General features: G+C 37.4%; 1 protein-coding gene across 1 annotated transcript; it reads right to left on the reverse strand.

Annotated features, from left to right (window-relative positions):
* LOC127798964 (oxysterol-binding protein-related protein 1C-like) lies at nucleotides 1-27,954 on the reverse strand. Its single transcript, XM_052332622.1, has 10 exons — nucleotides 27,600-27,954; nucleotides 27,139-27,501; nucleotides 23,174-23,273; nucleotides 21,551-21,993; nucleotides 17,351-17,506; nucleotides 2,002-2,169; nucleotides 1,788-1,928; nucleotides 668-895; nucleotides 434-547; nucleotides 1-320 (listed from the first exon to the last, which is right to left on the reverse strand). The coding sequence occupies exons 1-10, from the start codon at nucleotides 27,918-27,920 to the stop codon at nucleotides 156-158; spliced, it is 2,199 nt and encodes a 732-aa protein (XP_052188582.1). The 5' UTR covers nucleotides 27,921-27,954; the 3' UTR covers nucleotides 1-155.

Below are 27,954 nucleotides of genomic sequence, written 5' to 3' on the forward strand. Positions count from 1 at the left end.
AATAACATGTACATTATTTTCAATTATCTGATCTCTTTACAGCTCGAAATGGCATCCAAGCTTTCTCTATATGGTTGGTAAAATGACGGAGAGAATTGAGAAATTGAAGAAGAAAAGAAGCAGAAGAAGGAAGAGCTGGAAAAACTAAAAAAGAGTCAAAAATCTGTATCATTAGGGATTTGTCCAAAAATATCAGGACATGATTCCCACTTGCCCTCTTCCCTGGCCTCCCAATACCCTCCAACATAGCTGTATGTATCACTGCCTTTCTGCTTTCTGAACCACATAGGCTTCCATCCCCTCTCTTGTATTTTACGGGACTGCAAAACCATATAGAAAACACATTTTCAGTCACCCGTTTTGGCATGCAAATCAGCACGTCCCTACACATCAATGTACATAATTGAAATGACAGAAATACACACACACACACCTGTCGCTGCCTCTGTTCAAGGCGCAGCTTCTCTGAGTTAGCCATTTCGTATTCTCCATTTTCTAGATATCTCTGATCTGGTCTGAGTCGTGAATCTGTTGGTGGCAGTTTCTCCTGCTTATGAATTTCAACACAAGCACAAGGAAGATGTTAATGTATGCTAAAAAACAGAAGAAAGAAGTGCAATCACAAGGCAATCAGTTGGTCAGTGACAAATGACAATGATGATATAACCTTCAGTCCAGGAGTGAGTTCATTTAAGGTTATTGTAAAGTTTGTCAAGTTATATCTGGTTGGAAATCTAGATGGTCTGTGCTTTTTCCATATCAAATGCGCCTCTGACGAATCTGATCCTTTTCCTTTTCCAGAGACTTCTCCATTAAAATAGCGGATGCTATCATCCCATTTTCCAATTAATGTTGCCACTGTTTTTCCAGACTTATCCTGCACAACACCGTGTACCTGCAGGAGAAATTACAATGATACTTGCAATTCAGACAGATCACCTTTCTGCTCAAATATATTAATGCAGATTATGGGGGAGGGGAAGGTATATATATATTAATGTTTAAAAATTGACATGTTAGTAAGCGATGTTGATCTCTCTGCATTAACTCAGAAAGATCACATCTTGACACCTAAATTGTGTCAGAATGTACACTGTAAACACACAAATGGATGGTCATCCAAATCAACCTAGGAGGCTGAGATATCCGTGATGCCACTGTAGATTCAAAATTGGGAACATAGAACCCCAAGAGTCTCATGATGTTAGACAATGAAGAAAGGATATGGACCAGCCAGTCACCACTGCTCCTACTGACGTAGCACTAACCTAATACCACCTGGCTTCACTTCCTGAGTTATCAATAGTCGAAATGTAAGGACATACACAAAGAAGGCAACTAAGGAAGAACTTCTCAAGGAAAGTCTAGAGATTCTTTCTCAGAAAAAGATATCCCGAGGTTAAGAAAAGCTGGGGAACAAATCAAAATCCCAATTTTGAAAATTGTCTACCTTAGGGACAACACCACTCTGCTAGGAGTGATGGCAAAGCAATCCTAACAGGGGCTTCCAAAGGCACTTCCTTAAAAGAGCCTTATCGAGCTCGACCAATTTATGGACAGCAAAAATAATAGCCAAAAACAGTGTGCATGGAAACAGCTAATCTTTATTCCTATGCATAAGGTGTCCCACGCCAACTGTTTGATATGATAAGATTAATGGAGGTACAAAAAGTTTGATATCAGGGAACCTTCTAACCATTACACACAGCATTAACAATGTAAGTGTAAATATTTACATATTTTAAAATTGAAAAAATAGGCAAAATAGTGAACTAAGGAAAGCACACCTGATGAGGATTTCGGTCAATCATAGACTGCTCCTTAAATTTTATTTTACAAGAGTAGTCACGATTTCCTTGTATGTGCATGGTGCCATAATGATCAGAGTAGAGCTTTCCCAAAATAAGGTTGTAGATGGATGTTGTTACCTGATAGATTAAAACCTCAACTATCAAAAAGACATTAAGAAGAAGAGAAGTGCTCCATTATGCTAGTACATACCTTGCTCCACTGAAACACTTCTCCATCATCAAATTCCAATGTAAGAACCCCAACCGGATTAAGTTGAATTGAGCGACCCCAAAACTTACTCTTAAGATTGCTGTCACCCCAGAATCTCCAACCACGGCCCTCACAGTGGCATGCAACAATCATGGGGTGATGACTAACCTATGTCAACATAAATCAATTGTTGTCAAACTCAGGGTACATTAGAAAAGAGCTTAACAAAAGTTAAGAAGCCAATGAAACATTATATAGCAACCAAAGCATGAACATACTCAAACATGCTTACTGAGATAACTAAGAACAACAACAGGAAGACCATCATCTTTAATCATTCACTCGTTCACTCTCTATCTCACCGATAAACATACAACAGAAACAATAGGTAAAAGAATTGACAAAAGCAGAGATAGAATAATCAAACCACACAAGGAATGCCGAGAGTTGTTGGTCCCTTGACACACAATGGCCACTCAAGAGGGGGGGTAAATTGAGAGATAAAAACTTATTAAACTGAATTCTTTCCTTTTCAAACTCTTGAGCTTTTCTTATATAAAGAAAATACTTGTTATAAATATATATGTTGTTTGGGAGTGATAGCAATATAAACACACAAATAACCACAATATTAACACAAGGTATATAGTGGTTCGGTATCTCCAACACCTACGTCCACTCTCTCAATATCAACCCAACACTTGAGATTCCACTATAACCACATCTAGGTTTTCCAACAAGTTCACCTAAGAAACTTTTACACCACACTGAGGTTTTTCCCTTAGCTCACCCTGAAAACTAATACAACCCACCTAGATTACAACGGGCTCTAGGATGCAACTCACAATCCACAATTAATACAAATAAACAATCCTATTTCCAACAAACTTGGACTAAAATGGATATGAATACAAGAACAAATCTTATAAGGCAAATATACAAATGATACAAGAATTACCAACAAGAAGAAAACTTTTTTTTCTTTGCCTTGGGCTCCAAATGATGTATCTTTAATGCATGGGCCTTGGATTTCTTTTCTTGAGTGCTTGAGAACTTGAGAGAGCTTTTTGATATTCAGAAATTGCAAAAACTTATCTCAATATCTAGCCCCAAATATATATAGCTGTTGTTGGACAATCTGCATAACAGACAAATTTTTGACCGTTGGACTCAGAAAGTCGACTTTCCTAAAAGAGGAGTCGACTTTCAGTTGAATGAGAGTCGACTTCCTAAACTAAAAGTCGACTTCTCCAAGCAAGAGTTGACTTCCCAAAAGACAACTCTCGGTTGGGTTGACTCTGCATAAATGGCTCTCGACTACCTCAACTTTGCATAACCCACAGTCGATTGTACCTCACCGGGAGTCAACTCTTAGACAAGATTTTTGGAAAAAATAAATTTGCTTGATGATACAATCCATAGCATGTATATATTACAACATATTTACATTTTTTTAGTTTAAGTAAATGAAAGGTAAAATATAAATTAAAGAAAATGTGGACATTTAATAAGAAAGTACCTCCCATTTGGATTCAATAAAAACATCTAAAAAATCAAATCCATAACAATAAGAAAATAGAATTTTCCCACTATGTGGGGTCAGCTACATGAATTTTAGACTTCCATGTATTTCTGTCTTTTGTCATATCTTCATTTAGGTCCATACACTTTATATCAAACTTTAAACCAACAACACCAAAAAGTAACAAAAATTTATTTGGCCAACTAATAGTAAAGCAGAATATGGCCATATGATTCCACCACAGACAGCCCCCCCCCCCCACCCTCTCTCTCTCTCTCTCTCTCTTTCTTTCTCACTCGCACGCACACACACACTTACACAATTGAACTCCTATCAACAAAAACTAATCTCTTCTTCACACATTTCAGTTGTAAGGTAGCTCCAAGAGTGGCCAACCAAGAAAAGAATGAACCTTTAGAAATGGTTTTTGTCTTCCAAATAGGTTTCCAAGGGAAGGGTTCTCTGCTGCCTAGAAGAAAAAATAACTTACAAAACAAGAACCTTCTCATGATGACCACAGGACTAATCTATTGAGTAATTATGGAGAAGAAGCATGCTCATGCAGAATAACATTCCAATTCACAGTCCTGACTCCCTTAAAGGAGCAGACCAAGCAAAACCAAAGAAGAAACTTAAAAATTCTCTAAGAGAAGAATCCTTGTCACAACACGAAAGTATGTTCAGAAAAATGGTGCCTAAAGGTCTAGAGCGAACCCAACAATCTAGATAAAACCAAGTCCCTGCCCCATTACCAATCTTAACATGCACGAGTCTATAAAAATCTTCCTGAACCACCATAAAACCTTCCATAACTCAATCCCACGAGCTAGGAAGCAATGAAACTTCATTTGGGTGTTGCACCCATGTTAGACATGTATCAGACATGAATATGTGTTGGGAAGTTAAGGATACATGTTAGACAGCCATTAGTTGCCCTAAATTTTTTTTTTATTATTACTTTCATTTTTGAACATGTCTAGGACCAATGATGGAGGCGTGTCCATATGTTGGGCTCATGATAGACATTAAGTACTTAGCCGTAAGGGAATGTGTTAAAGAAAAGAAAATGGTCATTTAGCACATCAGTACTGAATTGATGATTGCTGATCCTTTAACTAAAGGCATGCCACTAATGAAATTCAAGGATCATATAGATAAAATGGGACTTGGTTCCACTATGTAATTGTATACATTTGATATTTGAATGAAACTCTTATTTATTGTGATGTTTTCTCATATTCATGTGCACCTTAATTTATTTGAGAAAACACATCTGTATAGGACTAAGAATAAACATAGGGTTTATTCATTAAGTAATGTTGCCACATGAAGTATAATTCTTAAGGAACTGAATGCATTGTAATGGATGGAAGGTAATACTTATTGTTAGAGGACTTATTGCCATGATTCATGTATTTATTTCTTACGAAATGACAATCAATGAGATTAAGGCATTAGGTTAAACGTTTGGACCAAGTGGGAGAACGTAAAGTTCCTTAAGGTGGTCCAATTGTTTTTCCATTATTGTACTAGTTATGGGTTGTAAAGGAATTCCTTGATTGATTATGGCCCAAATATTTTCATGATTATGTTTCCATATTTATGCCAGTTATGTTTTCTTATTGATTGAGTTGTAAATTGGTAATAGATGTATGTTCTTGATGGGAGAATGTTGTATAAATTCATGGTTTTGGTCCCTAAGCTTAATCATCCATTTCTCTTCATCATACACCATCATTTGGGATGTTTAAGAGCTTGGAAGAGCCAAACCAACAGGGACATATCAAACAACAATGGCTAGAGGTAACACCATTTTCCGAATTGATCTAAATGCTATTTTGATATTTGTAGCATGTTATATCACTTTATTTGTCTAACAGTTAGCATGTTAGATCACTTTACTTGTCTACCACGTACACCTTCCAAATAACTAAATATTATACTTAAACTTATCCTAAGTCCATGTCATGAACCTAGGGTTCATAACAGGGCTGGAATTGGCAATCGAAAGAATCCGATTGAATAGAACTGAAATAGAATGATTCAAGAGGGAAATGGACAGAAATGAGGGAAGAAATTAGAGGGAAATGAGGGAGAATTGCAGAAGGGAATGAGAGGGAGAATGGAAGAGAATTCTAGAGAGAAAATGAAAGATTCAATATCAATTCAAACATATCCCCTTCCTACAACTGAGGCAATATATATATAGCCTCACTTAGCTACAAAACAAAGTTCTCTAACCAACTAAGCTAGAAGACAAAAAGGGAAAATAACAGAATAACAACATCCATGTGCTGTAACCGAATTACAAAAATACCCCATAACTGTAATTGTAATTCAATTACAGTTTTGCCCCTATAATACCCATGGTTGTGACAATTTCCCCCCTTGAAATGTTTCTTGTCCCCAAGAAACTTATTACCACCTAGCCGTTGCTCCTTTATCCAATGCCCATATTCACCCAGTGGTTTCTTCTTTACTTTTCCTTCTTCTTATCTTGTTTTTCCCTTTTCTTTTACCTTCTCTTTTCTTTCACCTTAGCAGCAACGACATTATGTCTTGCTGCCACACCAATTTCAGCCATCCGCCTCTTCCTTAGTGCCGTTAAAAATGGTTCCATATGTGCCGTCAGCCCTACAACCCCCATCCTTTTCAATTATGGACAGAATTTCAATCCTCTTTGCAGGTAAAAATCTATACATTATCTCCAACTCTTCTTGCTGCAATGTTACATTTGCTTTGTCTTGTGTGCCCGTGCTAATGACATACATGAGAGATGTTACAAGCAAGGTGCTCGGTGCAATCCTTTGTTCCTTCTCTTTAGGCACCTTATTAAGTTGTTTTAGGAGATCAATGGCATCAGGAGTCTCAGGTAGTGCTTGAGAAGTTGCAAACTGATTGAGTGCCATCCTCCACTTCCTCCTCCCTAATCTCTTCTTCCATGTACTCTTTAGCCCTCTCCACAGCCAAGACCAAGGGAGCAGTATGTTTAGACCCTTCTATATCTCCAATAGGGGCCTCCTCAAGTGAAAATACTTTTACTTGCTGGTAGTTGGAGTACACCAAGGATTTACTTTCAGCAAGGTTGTCCTTCTTCGGCTGCTCCACTTTAAGGAATTCCTCCTTATTAAAACTTCCTTGATAATTCTTGGTTATACTGTTAGATTTATTTACATATATGTACAGTAGCAGCAGCAGTGTATGTAAATAGAAACGGATGTAGAGGATTAGTCATGTTATATATATATATTTTAGTAGGCATAAGTCTTGAACTGACGGATTATGATTTAGAGAAGTTTTATTCCATTTCTCTCTTCTCTGTTTTGAGCAGATTTATTTTCCCAGTTATTGATTTCTTCACATGGTATCAGAGCAGAGATCAATGGGATCTGCTTGATTTGTTTCACCAATTTCATTTGACGTTCTCAGATCCGTCATCGAAGTGATCTTCAATTTCAGATTCTCTGTTTTAATCAAACCAGCGACAGCATTTCATGGCTTCGAACGGATCTAATATTGCGGCAGGAGATCCGCTACAAATTCATGCCTCAGATCATCCAGGTATGATCTTAGTCTCTGCTCCACTAACTGGTCTCAATTATAGATCGTGGAGTAGAGGAATACAAATTGCCCTAGGTGCTAAGAACAAGCTAGGGTTTGTAAATGGGGAAATTCCGATTCCGGATGAAAATAGCGAGGAGTTTAATCTCTGGAAGAGGTGCGATTATATGGTTACCTCTTGGTTGTTAAATTCGATTTCTAAGGATCTTGTAGATGCCTTCATTTACACTAACAATGCTAGACAACTTTGGCGTGAGATAGAGGAGAGATTTGGGGAAAGTAATGGAGCACTTGTGTATCAACTCCAACGCAAGATAAGCTCCGTTAGTCAGGATAATTTTTCTGTATCTGTGTATTATACTCAACTCAAACGATTATGGGATGAATTGGCTGCAGTAAAGCCTTTACCAAACTGCTCTTGTGGTGCCTCTAAGGCTATATCTGAATTTGCTGAAGAAAACAAGTTGATGCAATTCCTTATGGGGTTGCATGATGGTTATGATCAGGTGAGGAGTCAGATTTTATTACTTGATCCTTTGCCAAGTGTTAACAAGGCTTACTCGATGATTCTGAGAATAGAGTCACAACGTCAGGTAGTTTCTACCTTGAATGAAACTAATGAAGGAGCTGTGTTTTTCTCTAAGCAAAGTCCAAACAATAAGAGAGATCAGAAGAAATTCAAGAACAAAAGTTTTTGTGAAAACTGTAAAAGGAATGGGCATTTGAAGGACTCTTGTTTCAAATTGATTGGTTATCCTGATTGGTATAAGGAGAAGATGAATAAAGATTCAACACAAAAGGTTATTGCAAATGTGACTAACAAGGCTGAATTAACTTCTGATACACCTCTAGATGCTGTCTGGTCGGATAATCAAGAATTGGGAAACTCAATTGCAGCGGCTCTTCTAAAAATGCTCAAGCCCAATGCTGCAAATGTTAGACTCAATACTGCTCTGAATGATTTTGCTGGTAACCCAAGATCTATTAACTCTTGTTCTTTTGATATGCTTGGTGAGGGTACGTGGATTCTTGATAGTGGTGCTACTGACCACATTACATATCATAAAAGGTTGTTTCGTTCTTTACACAAATTGTCACACCAAATTTCAATCCATTTACCTAACCACACCACCACATTTGTTACACAAGCAGGAACTATTTGTTTAAGTCCTGCTATTGAGCTTCAAGATGTTTTATTCATTCCTTCATTCCACTTCAACCTTTTATCTGTTAGTAAATTGCTTTTTGATCATCACTTGCAAGTAATTTTTTTTCCTATTGGTTGCCTCATACAGGACCTGAGGACGCATAAAGTGTTGGCGGTAGGAAAGGTTGAAGGGAGATTGTACAAGCTGGACAAGTCAAGCTTCCTTGTGGACACTATAACCAGCTTTCTTTTCCAGCTAAAATCTCTCAATTTACCTCTTGTATCAGATACTTTACCAACAATTTCTTACAAGAATAAAGCATTTACCAATACTTCTAGTTGTGTTCTACCTGTTACTTTACCATACTTTGGTAATTCCTTTGTTACTACTTCTAGTTGTGATTTGTGGCATAACAGATTAGGGCATATGCCTGTTAAAAACCTGAAATACATACCTACATTGAAGCATTTGGTTGATGGTACTTTTTCATGTGATGTCTGTCCCTTAGCAAAGCAAACCAGGTTGCCTTTTCCTCTTCATGATCCTAAAACCACCAATCCTTTGGAACTTTTACATGTTGATTTTTGGGGTCCATATTCAACTCCTTCCTTAACTGGTGCCAAATACTTTCTTACTATTGTTGATGACTATTCAAAAGACACTTGGACCTACATGGCTCAACACAAGAGTCAAAGCCTTTCTCTTCTTCAAGCTTTCATTCGGCTAGTTGAAAACCAATTTCAAACCTCAATCAAATCCATTCGAACGGACAATGGTACAGAGTTTCTTAACCACTCTGTGTCTACTTTCTTGCAATCTAAAGGTATTTTGCATCAAAAAACCTGTACTTACACTCCACAGCAAAATGGAGTGGTTGAACGCAAGCATAGACATTTACTTGAAGTGGCAAGAGCCTTACAACTACGTTCTCATTTACCTAAACAATTTTGGTCTGAATGTGTGCTTACTGCTACTTACCTTATAAACCGAATGCCTCTTTCAGTTCTTAAATGGGAAACCCCTTATTTTCGATTGTTTCATAAAGAACCTGATTATGCTTCTTTGAAAACCTTTGGTTGCCTATGTTATGCCACAAATACCTTCCCTCATAAAGATAAATTTTCTCCAAGAGCCATTAAATCTGTTTTTATTGGCTATTCTCATTGTCACAAAGGATACAAATTGTTTGATCTTGCCACCCACACTATCTTTGTTAGTAGAGATGTTACATTCTTTGAATCTACCTTTCCTTTTCAAGACAAAGTATCTTCGTCCAGTCAACTAGATACACCATTACCTCAATTTCCAATCAGCTTACCTACACCTGAATTTGTTCCAGCTTCAGGTTTGCCTTCTATTCCTTTGACTGACAGGACATCAAATGTTTCTTCTCCAACTTCAAATTTACAATCCTCTTTACCTGAACCTTGCCGCAGTACTCGTGTCCCACAACGACCAGTTTGGCTTAGTGACTTTGTCAGCTTGGTTCAAACTTCACCTGCCTATGCTTCCACTTCTGCGTCTACAGGTAATTGTCATCTTTCTCAATCTGAATCTTTTCTTTTTTCTCTGGCCTATATTTCTTTCCTAAACAATATATCTTCATCCCCTGAGCCATGTACTTTTCATCAAGCATCTCAAGATCCTAACTGGGTTATAGCAATGGAGAATGAGTTGCAGGCCTTAGAGTTAAATGGTACTTGGGAAATGGTTGATTTACCTAAGGGTAAGAAACCCATTGGTTCCAAATGGGTATATCGTGTCAAATATAAACCAAATGGAGAAATTGATCGATACAAAGCCCGATTAGTAGCCAAAGGATATAATCAAATAGAAGGTCTGGATTATAAGGATAGATTTTCTCCTGTTGCCAAGTTAGTGACTGTTCGGTTGTTTATAGCAGTGGCTACTGTCAAAACTTGGCCTATCTATCAGATTGACATTAATAATGCTTTTTTACATGGTCATCTTGATGAGGAGGTTTATATGACTCCACCTGCTGGTTATTCTGTTGATCCCAGCAAGGTCTGTTTGCTGAAACGTTCCCTTTATGGGCTAAAACAGGCCTCACGCCAATGGAATTTGGAGTTTAGTGGTTTTCTTTTTCAGCTTGGATTTGTTCAATCTCCTTATGATCATTGTCTTTTTACACACAAAACTGATTCTCATTTTGTTGCCTTACTCGTTTACGTTGATGATGTCCTTATTGCTGGAGATGATATTGATTTCATTCAATCCACTAAGGCAGCTCTTGATAAGAAATTTACTATTAAGGATCTAGGATATCTCAAATATTTTCTTGGCTTGGAAGTTGCTAGATCCTCTTCTGGAACATTTCTATCTCAACATAAGTTCATAATGGATCTTGTTCTTGAAACTGGTTTACAAGATACTAAAGGCTCTTCTTTCCCTATGTCTAAGGGTTTATCTTTAGAACCTGATCAAGGTACTCCTCTTTCCAATCCTGATCAATACCGACGGCTAATTGGTAAGCTGTTATATGTTAATCTTACAAGGCCAGACATTAGTTATGCTGTGCAGCACTTGAGTCAATTCATGTCATCTCCTTGTCAGCCTCATTTTGATGCAGCTCTCCATGTTGTTAAATACCTTAAGGACACTGCTTCTCATGGTCTTTTTTATCCAGCTTCTACCAGCCTATCACTTTCAGCCTATTGTGATGCAGATTGGGCTTCTTGCAAATTTTCACGACGATCCTTAACAGGTTTTTGTGTTTTTCTGGGTGGTGCTATGATTTCTTGGAAGACTAAGAAACAGCCTACGGTATCACGGTCCTCTGCTGAAGCTGAATATCGCAGCATGGCATCCACTACTTGTGAGCTTGTTTGGATTTCTAATCTTCTCAAGGATCTAAATATTTCGGTTCCCTTGCCGATTACCCTTCATTGTGACAACCAAGCTGCTCTACACATCGCTGCCAATCCGGTTTTTCATGAGCGCACCAAACACCTTGATATTGATTGTCATCTTGTCCGCGATTATCTCAAACAAGGTTTTATAGCTCCACTCTTTGTTCCTTCTCAATTGCAGCTTGCGGATTTGTTCACCAAACCTTTGACAGCTGCTCATCATCAATCTATGGTTGTCAAGTTGGGCTTGTGCTCTCCCCAATCTCCAACTTGAGGGGGGGCTCTTGGTTATACTGTTAGATTTATTTACATATATGTACAGTAGCAGCAGCAGTGTATGTAAATAGAAACGGATGTAGAGGATTAGTCATGTTATATATATATATTTTAGTAGGCATAAGTCTTGAACTGACGGATTATGATTTAGAGAAGTTTTATTCCATTTCTCTCTTCTCTGTTTTGAGCAGATTTATTTTCCCAGTTATTGATTTCTTCACAATAATCATCGAAGTATTTTGCGGGGAAGTTGTAATGATACTACTTAGTCAGTATCATTGCAAACTCCTATAGCTTCTCGCAAAACATATGCCCAAATTCTTCACACTCTTCATGAATCCCATGTTTGATTGAACTGATTATCCATTTTCTTTTCCCATGTTTGATTCTTCTAGCTACACTGCTCCTTATCCCCATTGCTGCCACCTGAAAATGCAGCCTTCTTTGGCTGCCATTGGGGCTCCATTCCAACTGAAAATAAAACATTCTTCTGTTGCAATTGAGACTCCAATGTCCTCGTGCGTATACTACTCCCCATGGCCTCACAAGCAAGACATCCCCCTGAAAATACAGCATCATTCTGCTGCAATTGAGATTCTCTCGGCTTCATCCTGATGTCATCTTCCACCAGAATTCAAATAGCTAGTGGAATCGCCTAGACTGCTCACCTCCTTTGATTAATTTTGATGCACCCAATAGAATTCTTCGTAATTAAGACCTAATGGATGCAATAATTTTATGAATTAGTTTATAAATCCGTCGAATCTGCTTCAACCTCCCCACTACAAGTAAGAGTCACGAATCCTTTCCATTCCGCAACCATTACCTTCCCTGATCTGCAATTAATTGCTGATCAAGAGTCTAGGACTGACAACAATCTAAGCTGATCGCTGAAATTCACTGCAACGGACCACTACGGATCTTCTATCGCTCAAGATTTGCTCCACTTTGGATCAGTGAATGTGGCTGATCTGTCCTTGAATTCTGCCGCCAAGATAGTTCGAATTTTCTAGAATTCACGTGTATTCCTTCCACTCCCCAGAATTCCGCCCGATTGACTATGCTTCTCCAATGGAATCGCCTGCTGCAATCGTTTCCAGCACTCGATCATAGCAAATCCAAGGTCGCTTAGACTCTCTGTGCGACTATTGTGATTCAACGACTGCCCCAACCTACTTCCACTTCGTGCGGAGCTTGCCGAAATTCGTGGCCGGACATCCACCTCTTGCTTCATCTCCCAAGTCCGTATTCAATTATGGCTTGCAACTGATTGCCACCTAGTACCTAGCCATAATCAATGCCAACCAAGATTCCCAATGAGGTACTCACCCAATCACCGACTACTTCAAGCATATATCGTCGGAAGTTGCTGCTTCTTCCCAAACCTACTGCTAAGGATTGTCGGAATCCCTGTTACTTCCGGTAACTCCTAATACGGAATCAGTTCCAAGATCAAATGGCCGTCTTCGATTTCAAAACTCGGATAGGAGTTTCCAGAATTCCCAGATTACAATCACTCACCCAATCACCGTCCAATTCAGAATCGCCCAGCAGAATCCGTCTTCTATGCTGATCGACTCTGATGCAGTCGATACACTTTGTCGGATTCAAGACAGAAATCACTTGACCCGGTTCGCACGTTAGTTACGAGCAAGAATTATCGAGATTTGCATCCAAGAGTCAACCTCCCACTTCGCTTCCAAGTTCGCACCGAAAGTTACGAAAATCGCCTTGCTAGAACACTGTCAAATTCCGCCTATGAACCACAACTGAAGAACAAAGGCTCTGATACCATTTGTCATGAAGCTGGGGTTCATGATAGGGCTGGAATTGGCAATCGAAAGAATCGGATTGAATAGAACTGAAATAGAATGATTCAAGAGGGAAATGGACAGAAATGAGGGAAGAAATTAGAGGGAAATGAGGGAGAATTGTAGAAGAAAACGAGAGGGAGAATGGAAGAGAATTCTAGAGAGAAAATGAGAGATTCAATATCAATTCAAGCATATCCCCTTCCTACTGCTGAGGCAATATATATATAGTCTCACTTAGCTACCAAACAAAGCTCTCTAACCAACTAAATTATAAGACAAAAAAGAAAAATAATAGAATAACAACACCCATATGTTGTAGGGAAATTATATTTGTAACCATACGTTTTGCTTTTCACAACCCACTTTTAATATTCCTAAAATACCCTGAAATGAAAACTCATATTTGCCCTTCATTTAAATCTTTGACGCTCAACCACCCATCATTACTCTTCAAGTGCGTTCACTCACTTTCTCGATCATGATCACCATAGCCACTTTACTCACCCACTGAACATCGCACAACCATTATTATTCAACACTTAGCATTACGCAACCACTATTATTCAATACTAAATATTGCTCGGACCAGTTCTCCTCGCCATAACCAATTACCAGTACTATCAGCAGTTACTACTAGCGATGAAATATTATTATCCAGCGATGGAAGATTAATATCCATTATTATTTACATAGAGTTTGACGAAAAAGATAATGAGTATTCCTGTTTCGTCGAGAAACAACACAATTTACAACATCTATCAGTAGTTCAATAACATAATTTACATATACATAGAAGAGGGATGAATTAAAAAAATAAGATTAATTAAAAAATAAAAAATACGCCTTGAAACCCACCCGAACCTTAGGGTTCGGGGGCTAAGGGATGCCCCGAACCTAGGGGTTCGGGGTTGGGAGATGCCCCCGAACCTTGGGGTTCAGGGGATGCCTCCGAACCCCGGGGTTCGGGGGCTAGAGAATGCCCCGAACTTCGGGGTTCGGGGGCTAGGGAATGTCCCAAACCTCGGGGTTCGGGGTTGGGGGATGCCCCCGAACGTCGAGATTCGGGGGCTAGGGGATGCCCCGAACCCCGAGGTTCGGGGTGTTCGGGAAATCCCGAATTTCAGGATTCGGTAAGCACCCCGAATTCATAGATTCGGGAAAAATTAATTCTCCTGAATCAATGAATTCGAAAAAAATTATTTTTTCCGAAATTATGAATTCGGGAGAGTTGCATTCTCCCGAACCTTGAGGTTCGGGAGAATGCAATTCTCCCGAATTGCATTATATAACATATTATATAATTAATATAATGTTATATATGTTATATAATAATATATAATATGCATACTATCCATTCTCCCGAACCATGAGGTTCGGGAGAATGCAAATGTATATAATATATTATATATTATAATACAATTATATGTATTATATAATATATGTATATTATACTATTATATTATTATATATTATAACTATATACATATATATAATGATTTTATATAAATTATTTCAAAAGTATATAAATTATTCCGAATGATCGTGCCCCAAATATTTAGATTAATATTATATTTATTTTTTTTAAATTAATGTTGCTTTAATTTTAATTTTTTTTGAGTTAAATACAAATCGTAATAAAATTATATTTATTTTTATTTATATTAAATTTATGACATTTTATTATAAATTAAATAAATTTAAATAAAATCTAACAGCAAATACTAAAATAAAATATTATTACAATGGGGTAATATTATTAAATAAAGTTAATAAAATATTATTGCAATGAGGTTCGGGGAAGCTCCACCCCCCGAACAATGAGTTTCGGGGGGCTGGGGCTCCCCCGAACACTGAGATTCGGGGGTGCGGGTTCTCCCGAACACCTGGTTCGAGCGGTAACCAAGCATCCGGTCCAACCCCCGAACACTGAGATTCGGGGGTGCGGGTTCTCCCGAACACCTAGTTCGAGCGGTAACCAAGCATCGGCCGGATTCTAGGAACTTCGACGAGTCCCAACACTATCGCATCTATATGAAATCAAACTAGAAGGCAAAATTTTTATCTGGTTATGCGATTTGGGAGATTCCAACAGGCTAGACGAGACAAGCAAAGTGGGCGCGGCAAGCAAAGTCGGCGACGCTGTCACAGAAGAAGAAGAAGAAGAATAGGATTTGATGCGCGTGGACGTAGTTTTTGAGGGTTGAGTGTGTGGAGGGTATATTTGGCATGTAAATGGTTGTAAAAAATAATAAGTGTGGCTGCAAATAGTAAAATTAAATATTTTAATTAGACTGGTTACGAATAGCAAATTTTATGGTTGCAAATAGAATTTCCCTATGTTGTAACCGAATTACAAAAATACCCCCTAACTATAATTGTAACTCAATTACAGCTTTGCCCTTATAATATCCAAGGTTGTGACAGTCCAGCCCAAGGAAAATCCTTCAGAATTCTCTTTAAGTTCCGTAGAGAAGGAAAACAATATGAAAAGAAGATATCATGCAAATGGGAACAAAAGACAACTCTTTAAAAGAGCTAACCTAAGCCTCTTTTGGTAAATACTTCATTTTCTACGAGGCCAATCTGTTATCATATCCTTCCACAAGAACATAAAAGATCTCTTTTAGAAGTTAGAACCCAGATAAATCCCTAAAACAATTCAAAGGGAGATTTACCAATTTTACACCGAAGGGATTCCTAAAGAAAAACAGTACAAACAGCCAAATTCTTTCAAGAACTTAAATGTTTTTGAAGGGAAAGATAAAAAGGAAATTCAAAACAGGATGCTTTTTATTTATTTATTTTCCCTAGATATCCATTCTCCACATCTCAATTTCCTCAAATTGGTTTCTAGTACAGCAACCAAACATATTTTTAATTAATCTCTACTTTCTGCAATTAACGGAACAAAAAACTGTTTCTAGACTATACTCTTGTTCCTTCAATTTTTCAGTTTTCTGGTTCTTGTCCTCCTTTCTTCTCTTTTGCCCATTTCCTGGATGAGCCCTCTGTACTTGTTCTGGTTTTTCTTGCTGTTTAGTTTCAATTAGTGGGCTTGTTCAGTTGTGTTGAGTTCCCAGCCCCACTTGATGGCAATTTCATATCTATAAAAAGGAAGACATTCGTATTTCCACAGGGCCGAATCTCCCAGAAAATAAGAACAGAAAATTAAAAAATGAATTCAGAAATATCAACCCTGGAATTCTTCCATAATGAAAGAGGAAAGAGTCCAAGATAGAAGGGCAAAATAAAAAGGCATTGATAAATGAAGAAAAACTAAAGGAAGGCTGAAAATGAGTTGAGAGTGACAAATACATGACAACAGGTAATTTATGTGTAGTTTAAAAGAGATGGACCTTTACACATCTCAATACTATAGACGGGATACGGAGATGATACAATCAAGTGCTCTAACTGAAGGTAGTATACTCTGAATTGTGTTCCCAGTGCCACTAATGACAAGGAAACATATGGCTATTCTTGACTCCATTAATGCTTGAATCTGTAAATTAGTGCAGCTTCCACTAAGTGCCTTCTGATAAAGAATAATAAATGGCCACTTACAACTGAAATTCATTTGAAAACCAGCATGCAATAGAGACCTAACTTGTCATAGAATGCTTGATAAACCTGATATAGGATGACTTTAATTTTCATCTTAATCAAATTTTAGATTTACATTTACCACCATATCATGAAACTTTTCCATATAAAAATAGTGTTGGAACTTTATCACATCACTCTCTCGCTAGAGGGTCATGTCAAGAAGGGCATCCAGAGTAGAATTCTCTCACATTCTTCCTTTGCATGGATTTGTATTGTCAATGCAACATTTAGAAGTCAATTGACATTATGAATGCCATGACACCATAAATTATAGTTAATCATGACAATGAATGAAGATACATTCACTACTTAATATTAGGGGGGGTCCTTAAATCTTCAGTTCTATAAAACAATGCTTTGTCCCTATCAACATGGTGATGCATCCACATTTAGGTAAAAATATATTAATAAAAGAATGTCAAATAGCATGTGCATACATCAATTAATATTCACCAAATGCATAGCATACATTTTAGTACTTGTATATAGCATAGACTATTAATGTAAGCAGCTTAAATTATTTATGAATATTCAAATATCCATTTTAGTTACCTTCTCTGCAATAAATTGGAGGCCCTTATCTGGATAATCAGCTTCATATGTCTCCCCCAATAAAGGATTAAATGGCTTGCAGCTTCTTCCTTCTGAAGAAGAATATCCTGACACTGCAAATGCAGCTACATTCAGGATCCTCATTAGGCTATCGCCCTGCAAGGTCACACACAAAAATCATCAATATGTAAAGATAAGTTAAGTTCCACAAAAAATTGATGTCTACAAGATGAACACAGTAGTTCCAGATGACAATTATTGTCTTCCTCTTTTAAAGCTTTCTTGGAACTTGAGGCATCAAAGTACAAGATCCTGCATTTTTTTTTTTCTGTAAGTCAAGATCCTGCCTGTTAAGAAATGGAAATCGGACAAATGTCCAATGCTTTTACAATCACAACACCCCCCCAAACCCAAAAAAAATAAATCATATCAATAAAGCACACCTCAAAATGGAGACTCTAGATTCAAGTCAAAATATTGCAAAAAGAAAAATATCACTGGTAAAAATTTGTTTTGGAACCCTGGGGGTAATATTTTATTCAACTTCTTTTCAACATTCAACAATCATTTTACAGCATTATCTCAACAAAATTCTGAGTGCAAATTGCAAACTAAGTCTCATTTATTCAGTTTATAAGTTCAGTTAATTGGGCTTCCTCCACAAGCATTTCCAAGTAACAGCATTTACCAATATTTTTATGTACAAAAACCGTTCTCAAAATCCAAGGAGCATAAAGTGCCTGCACTAATAGTTATAGGTACCATTTGTTAAATCTTTTGCTACATGACGGGTTCCCCTCTCAGACTTTTTTAAAAGCATACAACTCTAAATGGTTCTTACTATTTGACTATATTCCTTGATGTCAACTCCCTTACATACAATTTTTCATTTTGTTCAGTAGAATTTTTCAAGTAAAAAGGAAAAGATTAATGTAAAGATTACAGAACTCTTTGGGTCAATGACAGGATTTACAAACTATGCCATTAATATTTGTATGTAAATAATCTAATAATGAAAATGACAAGAAAGTACTCAAAGGTAGACAACGGACATTAGGTTTACACTTGAAAATTCACATTCTTACACTGTAGGCAGAGGGGCAAAGTAGAGTATTCCTCTGACAACTGGATAACCAAAGTAAACTTAGAAAGGTTAACCTAGATTAGATACTTCAGGATCATACCAATATCAAATCTGCTTAAGAAACATTGAAAATATGAAGGCATGCAATTTGAGAGAAAGTCTTATGTTAGGTTATATTATTTGGTGGTGATTCCTTTAAACATTCTTATGTCTTCCTAAGATTATATTCTTTTGGTTTTCATCTTTTATGCACTTCACTTGGCTCAAAGTCCTTGTTGTCTTTATCTTGATTTAGCTAACTTGTATAAATCTGTATAAACTTTCATAAACCTTTGACCTTGCATCACTGACTACCTTTTCTTCATTTTAGCTAAAACATGCATTCACATTTTTTCTAATTAGGGCATGCATGCAAAGTCTTGTAACAAAGTCTCTTGGTCATATTTTTGTCTTTCTACTCTACCACCATGACTCCTGGTTTGGGACTTTTCCTTCGATTATCTTCCAATAGTCTTTGATGTGTTTTGAATAGCAGTTGACATCTTATTTCACATTTAATTAGCCTCACCTCCTGTAATCCAATCTTTTTGTCACTCACTTTTTACTTAAAAATAACTTATTTTTCATCTTTTAAATCCTATCATTGGATTCTTGGCCATCATTGCTTATCACCTTACTCCATTTTCTGATCTGGATATCAAAATAAGCTTATGTTGTGTGGTGCTGGTTTAAGCACTCTTGTTATAATTCTACAATTCTCACAACACTAGATACTTTTTACATCTTAAAAAATAAGTCTATTTGAGATAAGCCATTTTTATAAGTGAAATGTTCAGCTTGCTTATTAAAAATTGTATTAGCTATATGATGAGATCATATGCCACAAGGTAATACTCAAAATTTTCTTAATCTAAAAATTTGGCTTAATCCTCTAAAATTTTTGCCTTATCTCTTCTCCTTATCAAACTCGTGATGCATATACACTAACAACATTCAGAGTCACATCTCTTAGAACAACTTTAATCACAACAATCCCATCTCCCAATCTCTTTACACCACCCACAACCTCATCCTCCAAAGTCTTATCTATTATAATTTCCATTCCATTGTTTGCATGGTCCTTTCTTGAGTAGCAAACAGTATTCTAAAAGGCGGCCAAGGGGCCGCCACAAATCAGTCCAAATCAGCACCCCTAGGCGTTGTTAGGCCCAATCAGCGGGTTGCCACTTGGGTCACCACTTGGCCTGGGCTGCCTGGGTCGCGTGCAGCCTTGGCCGATTATCATTCCCTCTCTCTCTCTCATCGTTACTCTTTCTCGCCGTTTTCCCATTCACTATCTCTAATCGGACTTGTCGCCACTACCAATCTCGTCATTTCTCTCTCTCTCTCTGACTGCTGATCTCATTGTTTCTCTCTCTCTCTCTTGCCGCCGATCGGGCTGTTCTCTCCCTGTTGTTCTTGCTCTTCTTCCTCCGGTATGTATGGCCATCTTGCTCCTTGCTACTTGTTGCGCCATCTTCGTCAAGCAGCAAGCCATCTTCCTCCTTGCTGCTTGCAGGCAGGCAACATTTTTCCTAGGCGCTAGGCTCGCGTCGGCCGCCCAACTAGCACCTAGCGTGTTTTAGAACACTGGTAGCAAAGCTTATATCCTAATTTAACAAGGATCTTAGCTTTCTTACCTACCCAATAAAATAGACACTTCTTCTAATCATCACATCCACAGATTTTCTTGTCATAGTTGAGAAATTCAATCCTAAGCTGCTGGTCTTTGTACTAATTTTACTTTCATTCCATGAAAATATTAAAATCCTTGCAAATTTAGCAGAACCTCAAGGAATTGACACAGCAACCTTAGCCCATTTTGCATTGTACTTGTGCAGTATAACACATTGCTAGGGGGATTATGCCAGAATGAAACGTGAGTGTGTCTAGAAAAAGACTCAGCAATTTTTATGCTGTCAGTTACCTTAATGCAAGTTATACAAGGATATGGTTTATGCTTGAAAAGTTCACAATTATTCTGCACTACAGGCGAGGGACATAGTAGCATTCCTACATCCTGACATTTAGAGAACGTAGCAAGCTTAAATGTATTCAAAAAGTTTAGATACATTGAGAGCATAATGCAATTCCATTATAAATATGAATCTCACATACAAGGTTACAAACCACCAGAAATTTGATCATATGAAATTGCCAACATGGACTCCCTGACATAGATAAGGACACTGTCAACTCTACTAACTCAACTTTAACACAAAATACATAAAAAGAAAAGAATTGGTTTAGGAAATAGTTGATGAAAAATTAGTTAAAGAATATATAAAATCAATAGAAAAAGCTTGATAAAAATTGCATGTATTTGTAACCGTTTTGTAATTAGTGAAGGTCTTTGTAACATTAGATAGTATTATATTAGTGAAGGCTCCATCAACTAAAATGGCACACAAAAAGCACAATTCAACTAGATTTGACTATTCAAGCACATAAAAATGGGACAATAGACAAATTTCTAAGAGCTTTAGATGATTCATGACCGTGCCCTAAGATGAATCATAGAATATTTTTCCAAGGGTTTCAAAATACGCTATGACCATTTGAAGCATCACATTAAACAGAAGGAAAAGCGAGAACCAGCAATCATAAGTTTATAAAAAAAATGGAGTAGAGAATTTTCCATTTCAGCCTATCTGAGCAATACATAAATGCATAATTACGTTAAGAGCTTTGCTTTAATGTTTAATAGTTTCCAAGCCTAAATGAAGCAGGAAACCTTTCACTCTTAATGTATATGTGCACTCATGGGCTCAAAAAAAATTTGTTGAAAAAAAGGAATAAAGAAAAAATCAGGGTCTTCTTCGTCCATTTTTGTAGAAATTTCCAGCACAAACACGTCTGAAACAAAAGGGTCAAACCATGACCACCATATATTATGCTTTTAACAGTACTAGCAATTGTCTGACATCAACCCACAAGGAAAACATGTGAAAGCCAATGGCAAAATGAATTAATATAATATTAATTTCAAAACTATAAACTCTAACCAAGATGATGCATTACAATCCGCAATTTCTGGAGAAGTAGAAAGTAAACATAGGTTCTAAAAACAAACTCACCATTTTACCCCACTCATATGCTCGATCAAGGAGGTAGGAGTATTCAAGATCTTCAAAACATTTCTGTAACAAAGAGACGGGCTCATTGAAATATACTGGAAGACAAACTTTGGTGAGATCCTTCCCAATGTTATCTTTGATCATTGACCACAGACTAACTCCAGTCTCTTTTTCAACTGGATCAGGCAATTTCTTACGCCTTCTAACAAGAGGATAATTCATTCCAACAGATCCAATGCAAGAATCAGTACCATTGCCACAATCAAGATCCATCTCATCCTCAGAATCAAATGATGATCTCGGAAATTCAGATCCAATACTTCTAACTGAACCGGAAGAGAGAAAATCCTGAGAATCAAAAAAGGCATCATTCTCATCATCTGTTTCTTCCTCCAATACATCATGTTTGTCATTGTCATCATCAGAATCACTTGGGCTTCCTTCTGAGACATACATTAGAAAAAGAAAAGAATCAATGATCAAAAAATAACATTAATAGACATAAATATATTAAAGAAAAGCAAGCTTCCCAAACTTTTCATTCTTAGAAAAAGCAGTGTTCACTTTCCCGTGGTTTTAATGGAGAAAACAGGTATAAATCTTTGAGTATGGATCAGGCAACATATTATGCATATCAAAGAAATTAGTTATATAGAAAAAAAAAACATGCCCACCTAGTTGGATTAAGGCTTGGTGGCACTGGTCATGTGGAGAAAAAGAACGTTGCAAAATATATGAGGGGAGGATGGGCCTAGCAGTAAGCTACAAAAAAGGAAAAGTGTAAACTGTAATTTGCAAGTTATCTTAACTAGATTAAGTTCATATAAATGGACCCAACTGAAAGCTGCCAAAACACTAAAGGCCAACAACCTGCATGCCAAAACTTTTCAGTCTTTTAAACTTATCAAAATGATTTCACAGTTGAAATGGAACACTCTAGCAAAATGATTCACAGTAAAGTCAGGATGCCAAAAATTTGGCATATAACACAACATTCTAGTCTTAAATCTCATTCACTCACTCAACCACCTCATAATAAAGATGATCTCATTACTACCTTAATATAAAAGGAAGTTAAGTCAAGATAGACCGTCAAATTATGCCATCTTGATTAAATACCGAAGGGGATGGACTTTAAGAAAGCACTTTAGTCACATGAACAGTCAGTCTTGATGAAATTTTTTCTTTGGTCCTTCTAGTGTAATGCTTTCCCTCTAAAGAGAAAGTTGTTTGGTTAGGTTTGGAGGATTACATACTTGAGACACTGACAACTAGATCATGAATTTAAACAATTGTGGAGGAAGATAAGCCAAGCACTCTAGGAAATTTTTAGTAGAAAACTAATATGCAATGTTCTGTGAACAAATAGACACAAATTAGCTACTAAATCTTTATGAACAATTTCATATTTGACGTCTCCTCTGTAAATACAAACTATAAACAAGATTCAATCAACTGCAGAAGGCATATACATGAATTTTTATGTATTAAATTAACCAAGAACATCCTGAAAATTGACAATATAGTAATGACTTGAACAAGAAGAAAAGAAAAAGAAAAAGAAAAACAAACGTATTTTTGTGATATAACAGTAATACCGTTTAATATCAAGCCACAACTTACCATTGTATTTGTCTTGATGTAGTCTAGAGGAAGTGTCTTGAAACTTCAACTGTCTTTGGGTCTCGTCAACTACAGTGTTCTCCAAATCAACCTTTTCTGTCTGCAGCAAGTGGCACAAAGAGTTGTTCTATCTTAAGAAAGAAGGATATCAGAAAAAAGGAATATCATAAAAATTTGACTAATAACATGGCATGAAAGAGAGTTCTAAAGCCAGGCAATGCATCAACATTTGTATCCATGGGCATAGAGGTCCTGCAGTAGATACAAGGTTGGAATTCAAAACAAGGACCTACAGTATGAGAAACTTGAAAGAAATGCTGAAAGGGAAGAAGACAAAACATAGCACAAGAATTTATAGGCAAACATCTACTATAAACAGTTAGACACACTTCGAGAAAAATCACCTAAGAATCACTTCATAGGAAAACATATTACCTTTGTAGGGCTAATAGAAGAGGTACACAACAATCGATTTGAAATCAAGCTGACAGCAACATTACATGAGTGAGGGCAAGCCTTAATGGCAATGGTAAGATTGCCCCTTTGTGACTAGAATGTCACGTGTTCAAGTTGTGGAAACAACCTCTTTGTAAAAAAAGCATAGGGAAGAATGTGTACAAATATGATCCTCTCCCAACTATAGCAAAGCCAGGATCCTTACACATTGGGAGCACCCTCAAACAAGAATATGTTCGTTGCAATGGTGACTGAGGCTAATTTGGACAAAGGCGCTGCTAATTGGTGGCTTGACACTGGTGCTATGCAGCATGTCTGTAACAACAAAAACATGTTCTCTACTTATGAGCCAAATGGGAATGAAGGCAACTTGTTGACGGGTAATTCTTCCTCATTGAAAGTTGTAAGGAAAGCGTCCGTGGAACTCAAATTTACTTCAGGAAAAATTGTCTCTAAGGGAGGTTCTATGCGTACCTGATATTAGAAAGAATCTAGTCTCAGGATCTTTGCTTAGTAAGGCTTCATAATGGATTTGAATCAGGTAAGGTTGCCATGACCAATAATAATGGTGCCTTTATTGCAAAGGGCTATCTTGAATCTGGAATGTTCAAACTTAATATCATGCCAATTATTTCAAGTTATATATACTGGAGTCATTTTATACCAGTCATGGTAGACTTGGTCATGTTAATTTCAGTACAATGAAACTCGTGGCTAAGCAAGCTTGAAATCTGATATGGTAGTAGTCTTCATGAAAAGTGTTCATTTAAAAGTGTTCCTAGAATCTCCAGCAAACTTGGCCTAATACATAGTGATCTCTACAAAATGACTGGTGTTCTGGCAAGGGGAGTAGAACATTATTTTATTACCTTCATTGATGATGCTTCTTGATATACTTATGTCTATTGTCTACGCAAAACAGATGAAGCTGCAGATTGTTTGAAAATCTACGGAGTTGAAGTTGAGAACACTTGTAATACTAAATTCAAGCATCCTTGAAATGATCGAGGAAGAGAATATGAGAATTCAATATGAAACTTCGGTAACGAGTAATGCTCCTCAACAGAATGGACTCGCATAAACGGAAGTGGGTAACAACATGCTCTATAGTTCTGGTGTTCCTTCAAATTTAAAAGGGTAAATTTTATACACAGCCATGTGGCTGACTCATTTTCAAGGACAGCCCCCGCACTTCAAAATTGGTCCTCGAAGCCCCTGTGGTTTCAATTTTTTTTGGCACACGCCCCCTCCATTAGTTTTGACAACTAACACCGTCTCTTTTGAGTTAGATCAACTTGGTTTTGCTTAAAATTAAATTTAACAGAAAATAAAATTAAAAAAAAAAATCAAAAGAAGATGTGGAGTCACTAATTAGAAACCATTTCCAGCCAGCGACTCTTCTCCTTCTTCGCTAGCCAGATTGTCTCTATCTAGCCATTTCGAAAGGAGAACCCACTAGAAAAGCAATCCGACCATCTAAGAAGAAGATGTTAAAGATCGAACCCATCCGGGTTTCGTTCCAAGGGGAAGGGATGGGTCCGATCAAACCCTCTGGAACGAACCCAGATGGGTTTGATCCTCCTTTTTCTTTAATCCATTTTCTTCTTCTTCTCCTCTCTCTCTCTCTCTCTCTCAGTTCCAAAGAAAGTCGCGAAAAACAATCGTGTTGGAACCATGGTTTCCGACGATGGTGAACCTTTTTTCCTTTTTAATTTTTGATGTTATTATTTTTATTTTTTAGTATATTTTAACTACTTTTTTGTAATTTTTAATTATAAAAAATATTTTCTACCTCAAAACTACACATAAAAGTGAATGGCATTAGCCTTATTAAAGTTAACAAAAGGGGTTTGCTCGAAAAAAATTAAAACTATAAGAGCTTTCAATGCTAATTTTAAGGTACAAAAAATATCCTTAAAAATGAGATAAATACTTGCAGTTACCTATAACATTCTAAATCTTGTACCCAAAAGAAGGAGAGGAATTCATAATTAATTCAGATTAAATGTATAAAATTATTTTTAACCATTTTATAAGAAAAAAATATTTTTATACTACTAAACAAACTAATTACATTCTATAACCACTTTTATGTAAGATACTTCAAATATTCTTAATGAGATTTAGAAGATGGCTACTACTCACTATAAAATCTAGGAAAGGGTGAAGCCCACCTTGAATTATATTAAGGAATGGGTTCAAGAAATTAGACATTTGTTTCAATTCTAGTATTTTTAACCACACTAGTTTCATTTCTGATTTTTTTTAATAGTTCATATTATCTGGCCGCTTTTATTTTTTGATTTTTTTTAAACCTATTAACACCTTTTGCCCTATATATCATTCAGGTTGCAACTGTTCATACTACCATCCTCCCCCCCCCCCGGCCGTCTTTTTATTATTCTTCCGCGGTTATATGAGTTTTTGTCTTACTAATTCTAGGAGCGGGTGACATTTTTATTGATGTATCTTTTAAATAAATTCAAATATGAACACAGCTTATATACAATTAAGCACATTTAACTAACTCTTTCTGGTGACATGGAGATTCTAAGAATCGATCTTCCAATACTTTATGAAAAAGGGGAATTCTATATTCAGTCAGACAAATTACTCTCTACAGCCCACCTCATATAAAATTCTATCAAAATTTTAAAATTCTCATTTTAGCCCCGTCCACTACTTCCTCCGACTATCCCGACCGCCGCCTCACCTCTCTTTTTCTCCCACACCATATACACACAAACACATAGAGAAAGAGTGGGTCGGCTGCCATGGCCGACCCACACATACACCATATATATATATATATATATATACACACACTCACACACACACATATATATATATACACACATGTGTGTATGCCGCGGCCATGAAAGCCGAATAAAGAGAAAGAGAGGTGGGGTCGGCCATGGCCGACCCACACACACACATATATATATATATACACACATGTGTGTATGCCGCGGCCATGAAAGCCGAATAAAGAGAAAGAGAGGTGGGGTCGGCCATGGCCGACCCACACACACACATATATATATATACACACATGCATGGCCGCGGCCATGACAGTTGCGGCCATGGAAGCCGAATAGAGAGAAAGAGGGGGTCAGTCATGACCGATCCACACACACATTTATATATATATATATAAATACACAAACACTAACACACACGCATGGCCGCGATCATGGACTTAAACCTCCGCACCACGAGGTGCGGGGTCCCCCCTAGGGGCAACACCCCCTTTTTCTTTCCTCTTTCCACTGCAAATGCATCCTTTCTATTAATTGAAACCACCCAAACATTGGCAACTTGTCAGAAGAAAAGAAAAGAAATGTAAGGAAGATTTCTATCATTGGCAAATGTAAGGAAGACAGTTAAAACATCTGGTTAGATTTCTAACTGTTGTATATGCTGAGAATAGGTGTGAATCTGTTCAGTTAATAGAAACATAATACAAGCATCAGATATTATTAGTCATTGTAGCATATATATATATATACCTCCAAGTGGCGCAATGTGTCAATCAGCAGCAGCTGCTTCTGCTTAAGAAGCAGAAGCTGGTTATGCAGCGAGGAGAATTCCTTTTTCATGATCTGCTCACTCTCATGGACAACTGCCTCTCGGACACCCTCTTCCAACAGCCTCTGCCTCAATTTATCGGTAGATATAACCATATTATCTGCCTGAGCTATCTCGAGCAGCTCACTGTTGGAAAGCCGGGGGAACATGCCCTTCACGGCCTTAAACGCTTCCATCCACGCCACACAATCCTCCCTCGTCTCTGCCCTCAAATGCAGCCTCTTTGTCCCCGTGAATATGGAAAACCTTCTCTCATCTGATCGACTCTCTCTGATTGACGATACCTTGAACACCAGGATCAACACCACTGTCAATTCATTATCAACAAAAAACAAAGAATGTGCCAAGAGTTGAGAAATCAATTTTGTTGGACTCTGACTACCTTGAGATGGATTTCACCGCAGGGTTTGCGGCAAGGGAGAGGCTGGGAAGGGATCCTCTTCGGATGACTGATCAGGCGAAACGATTCTTCGCCGATGATTTTGGATCCTTTCTCCGTATCTCGATTGATGACGATCTTATCAGGGCCATGGATCTTGTAGTAGGAGAGAACACCGTCTTGAAGAACGAACCATCTCAGACGCCATCCCCTACCATAATTGACCCACTTGTACAGAATGCCGGAGATTCCATTGCCGACAATGTCGTTGATCCTCACTTCCGCGTGATCCCGAAGCGACGGTATCCTCGAAAGTGATAGCATCGAGGTCGACAACGATCGTTGAATCTGACGACCG

Source organism: Diospyros lotus, chromosome 4 (genome assembly GCF_014633365.1).
Source record: "Diospyros lotus cultivar Yz01 chromosome 4, ASM1463336v1, whole genome shotgun sequence".
NCBI classification, from domain to species: Eukaryota; Viridiplantae; Streptophyta; class Magnoliopsida; order Ericales; family Ebenaceae; genus Diospyros; species Diospyros lotus.

Coding starts and splice junctions, on each gene's coding strand:
- LOC127798964 (XM_052332622.1), bottom strand. CDS start 27,920: ATGCTATCACTTTCGAGGATACCGTCGCTTCGGGATCACGCGGAAGTG. Junction 1,929..2,001: donor AAGTGTTTCAGTGGAGCAAG/GTATGTACTAGC, acceptor TTAATCTATCAG/GTAACAACATCCATCTACAA. Junction 548..667: donor AACTCACTCCTGGACTGAAG/GTTATATCATCA, acceptor ATTCATAAGCAG/GAGAAACTGCCACCAACAGA.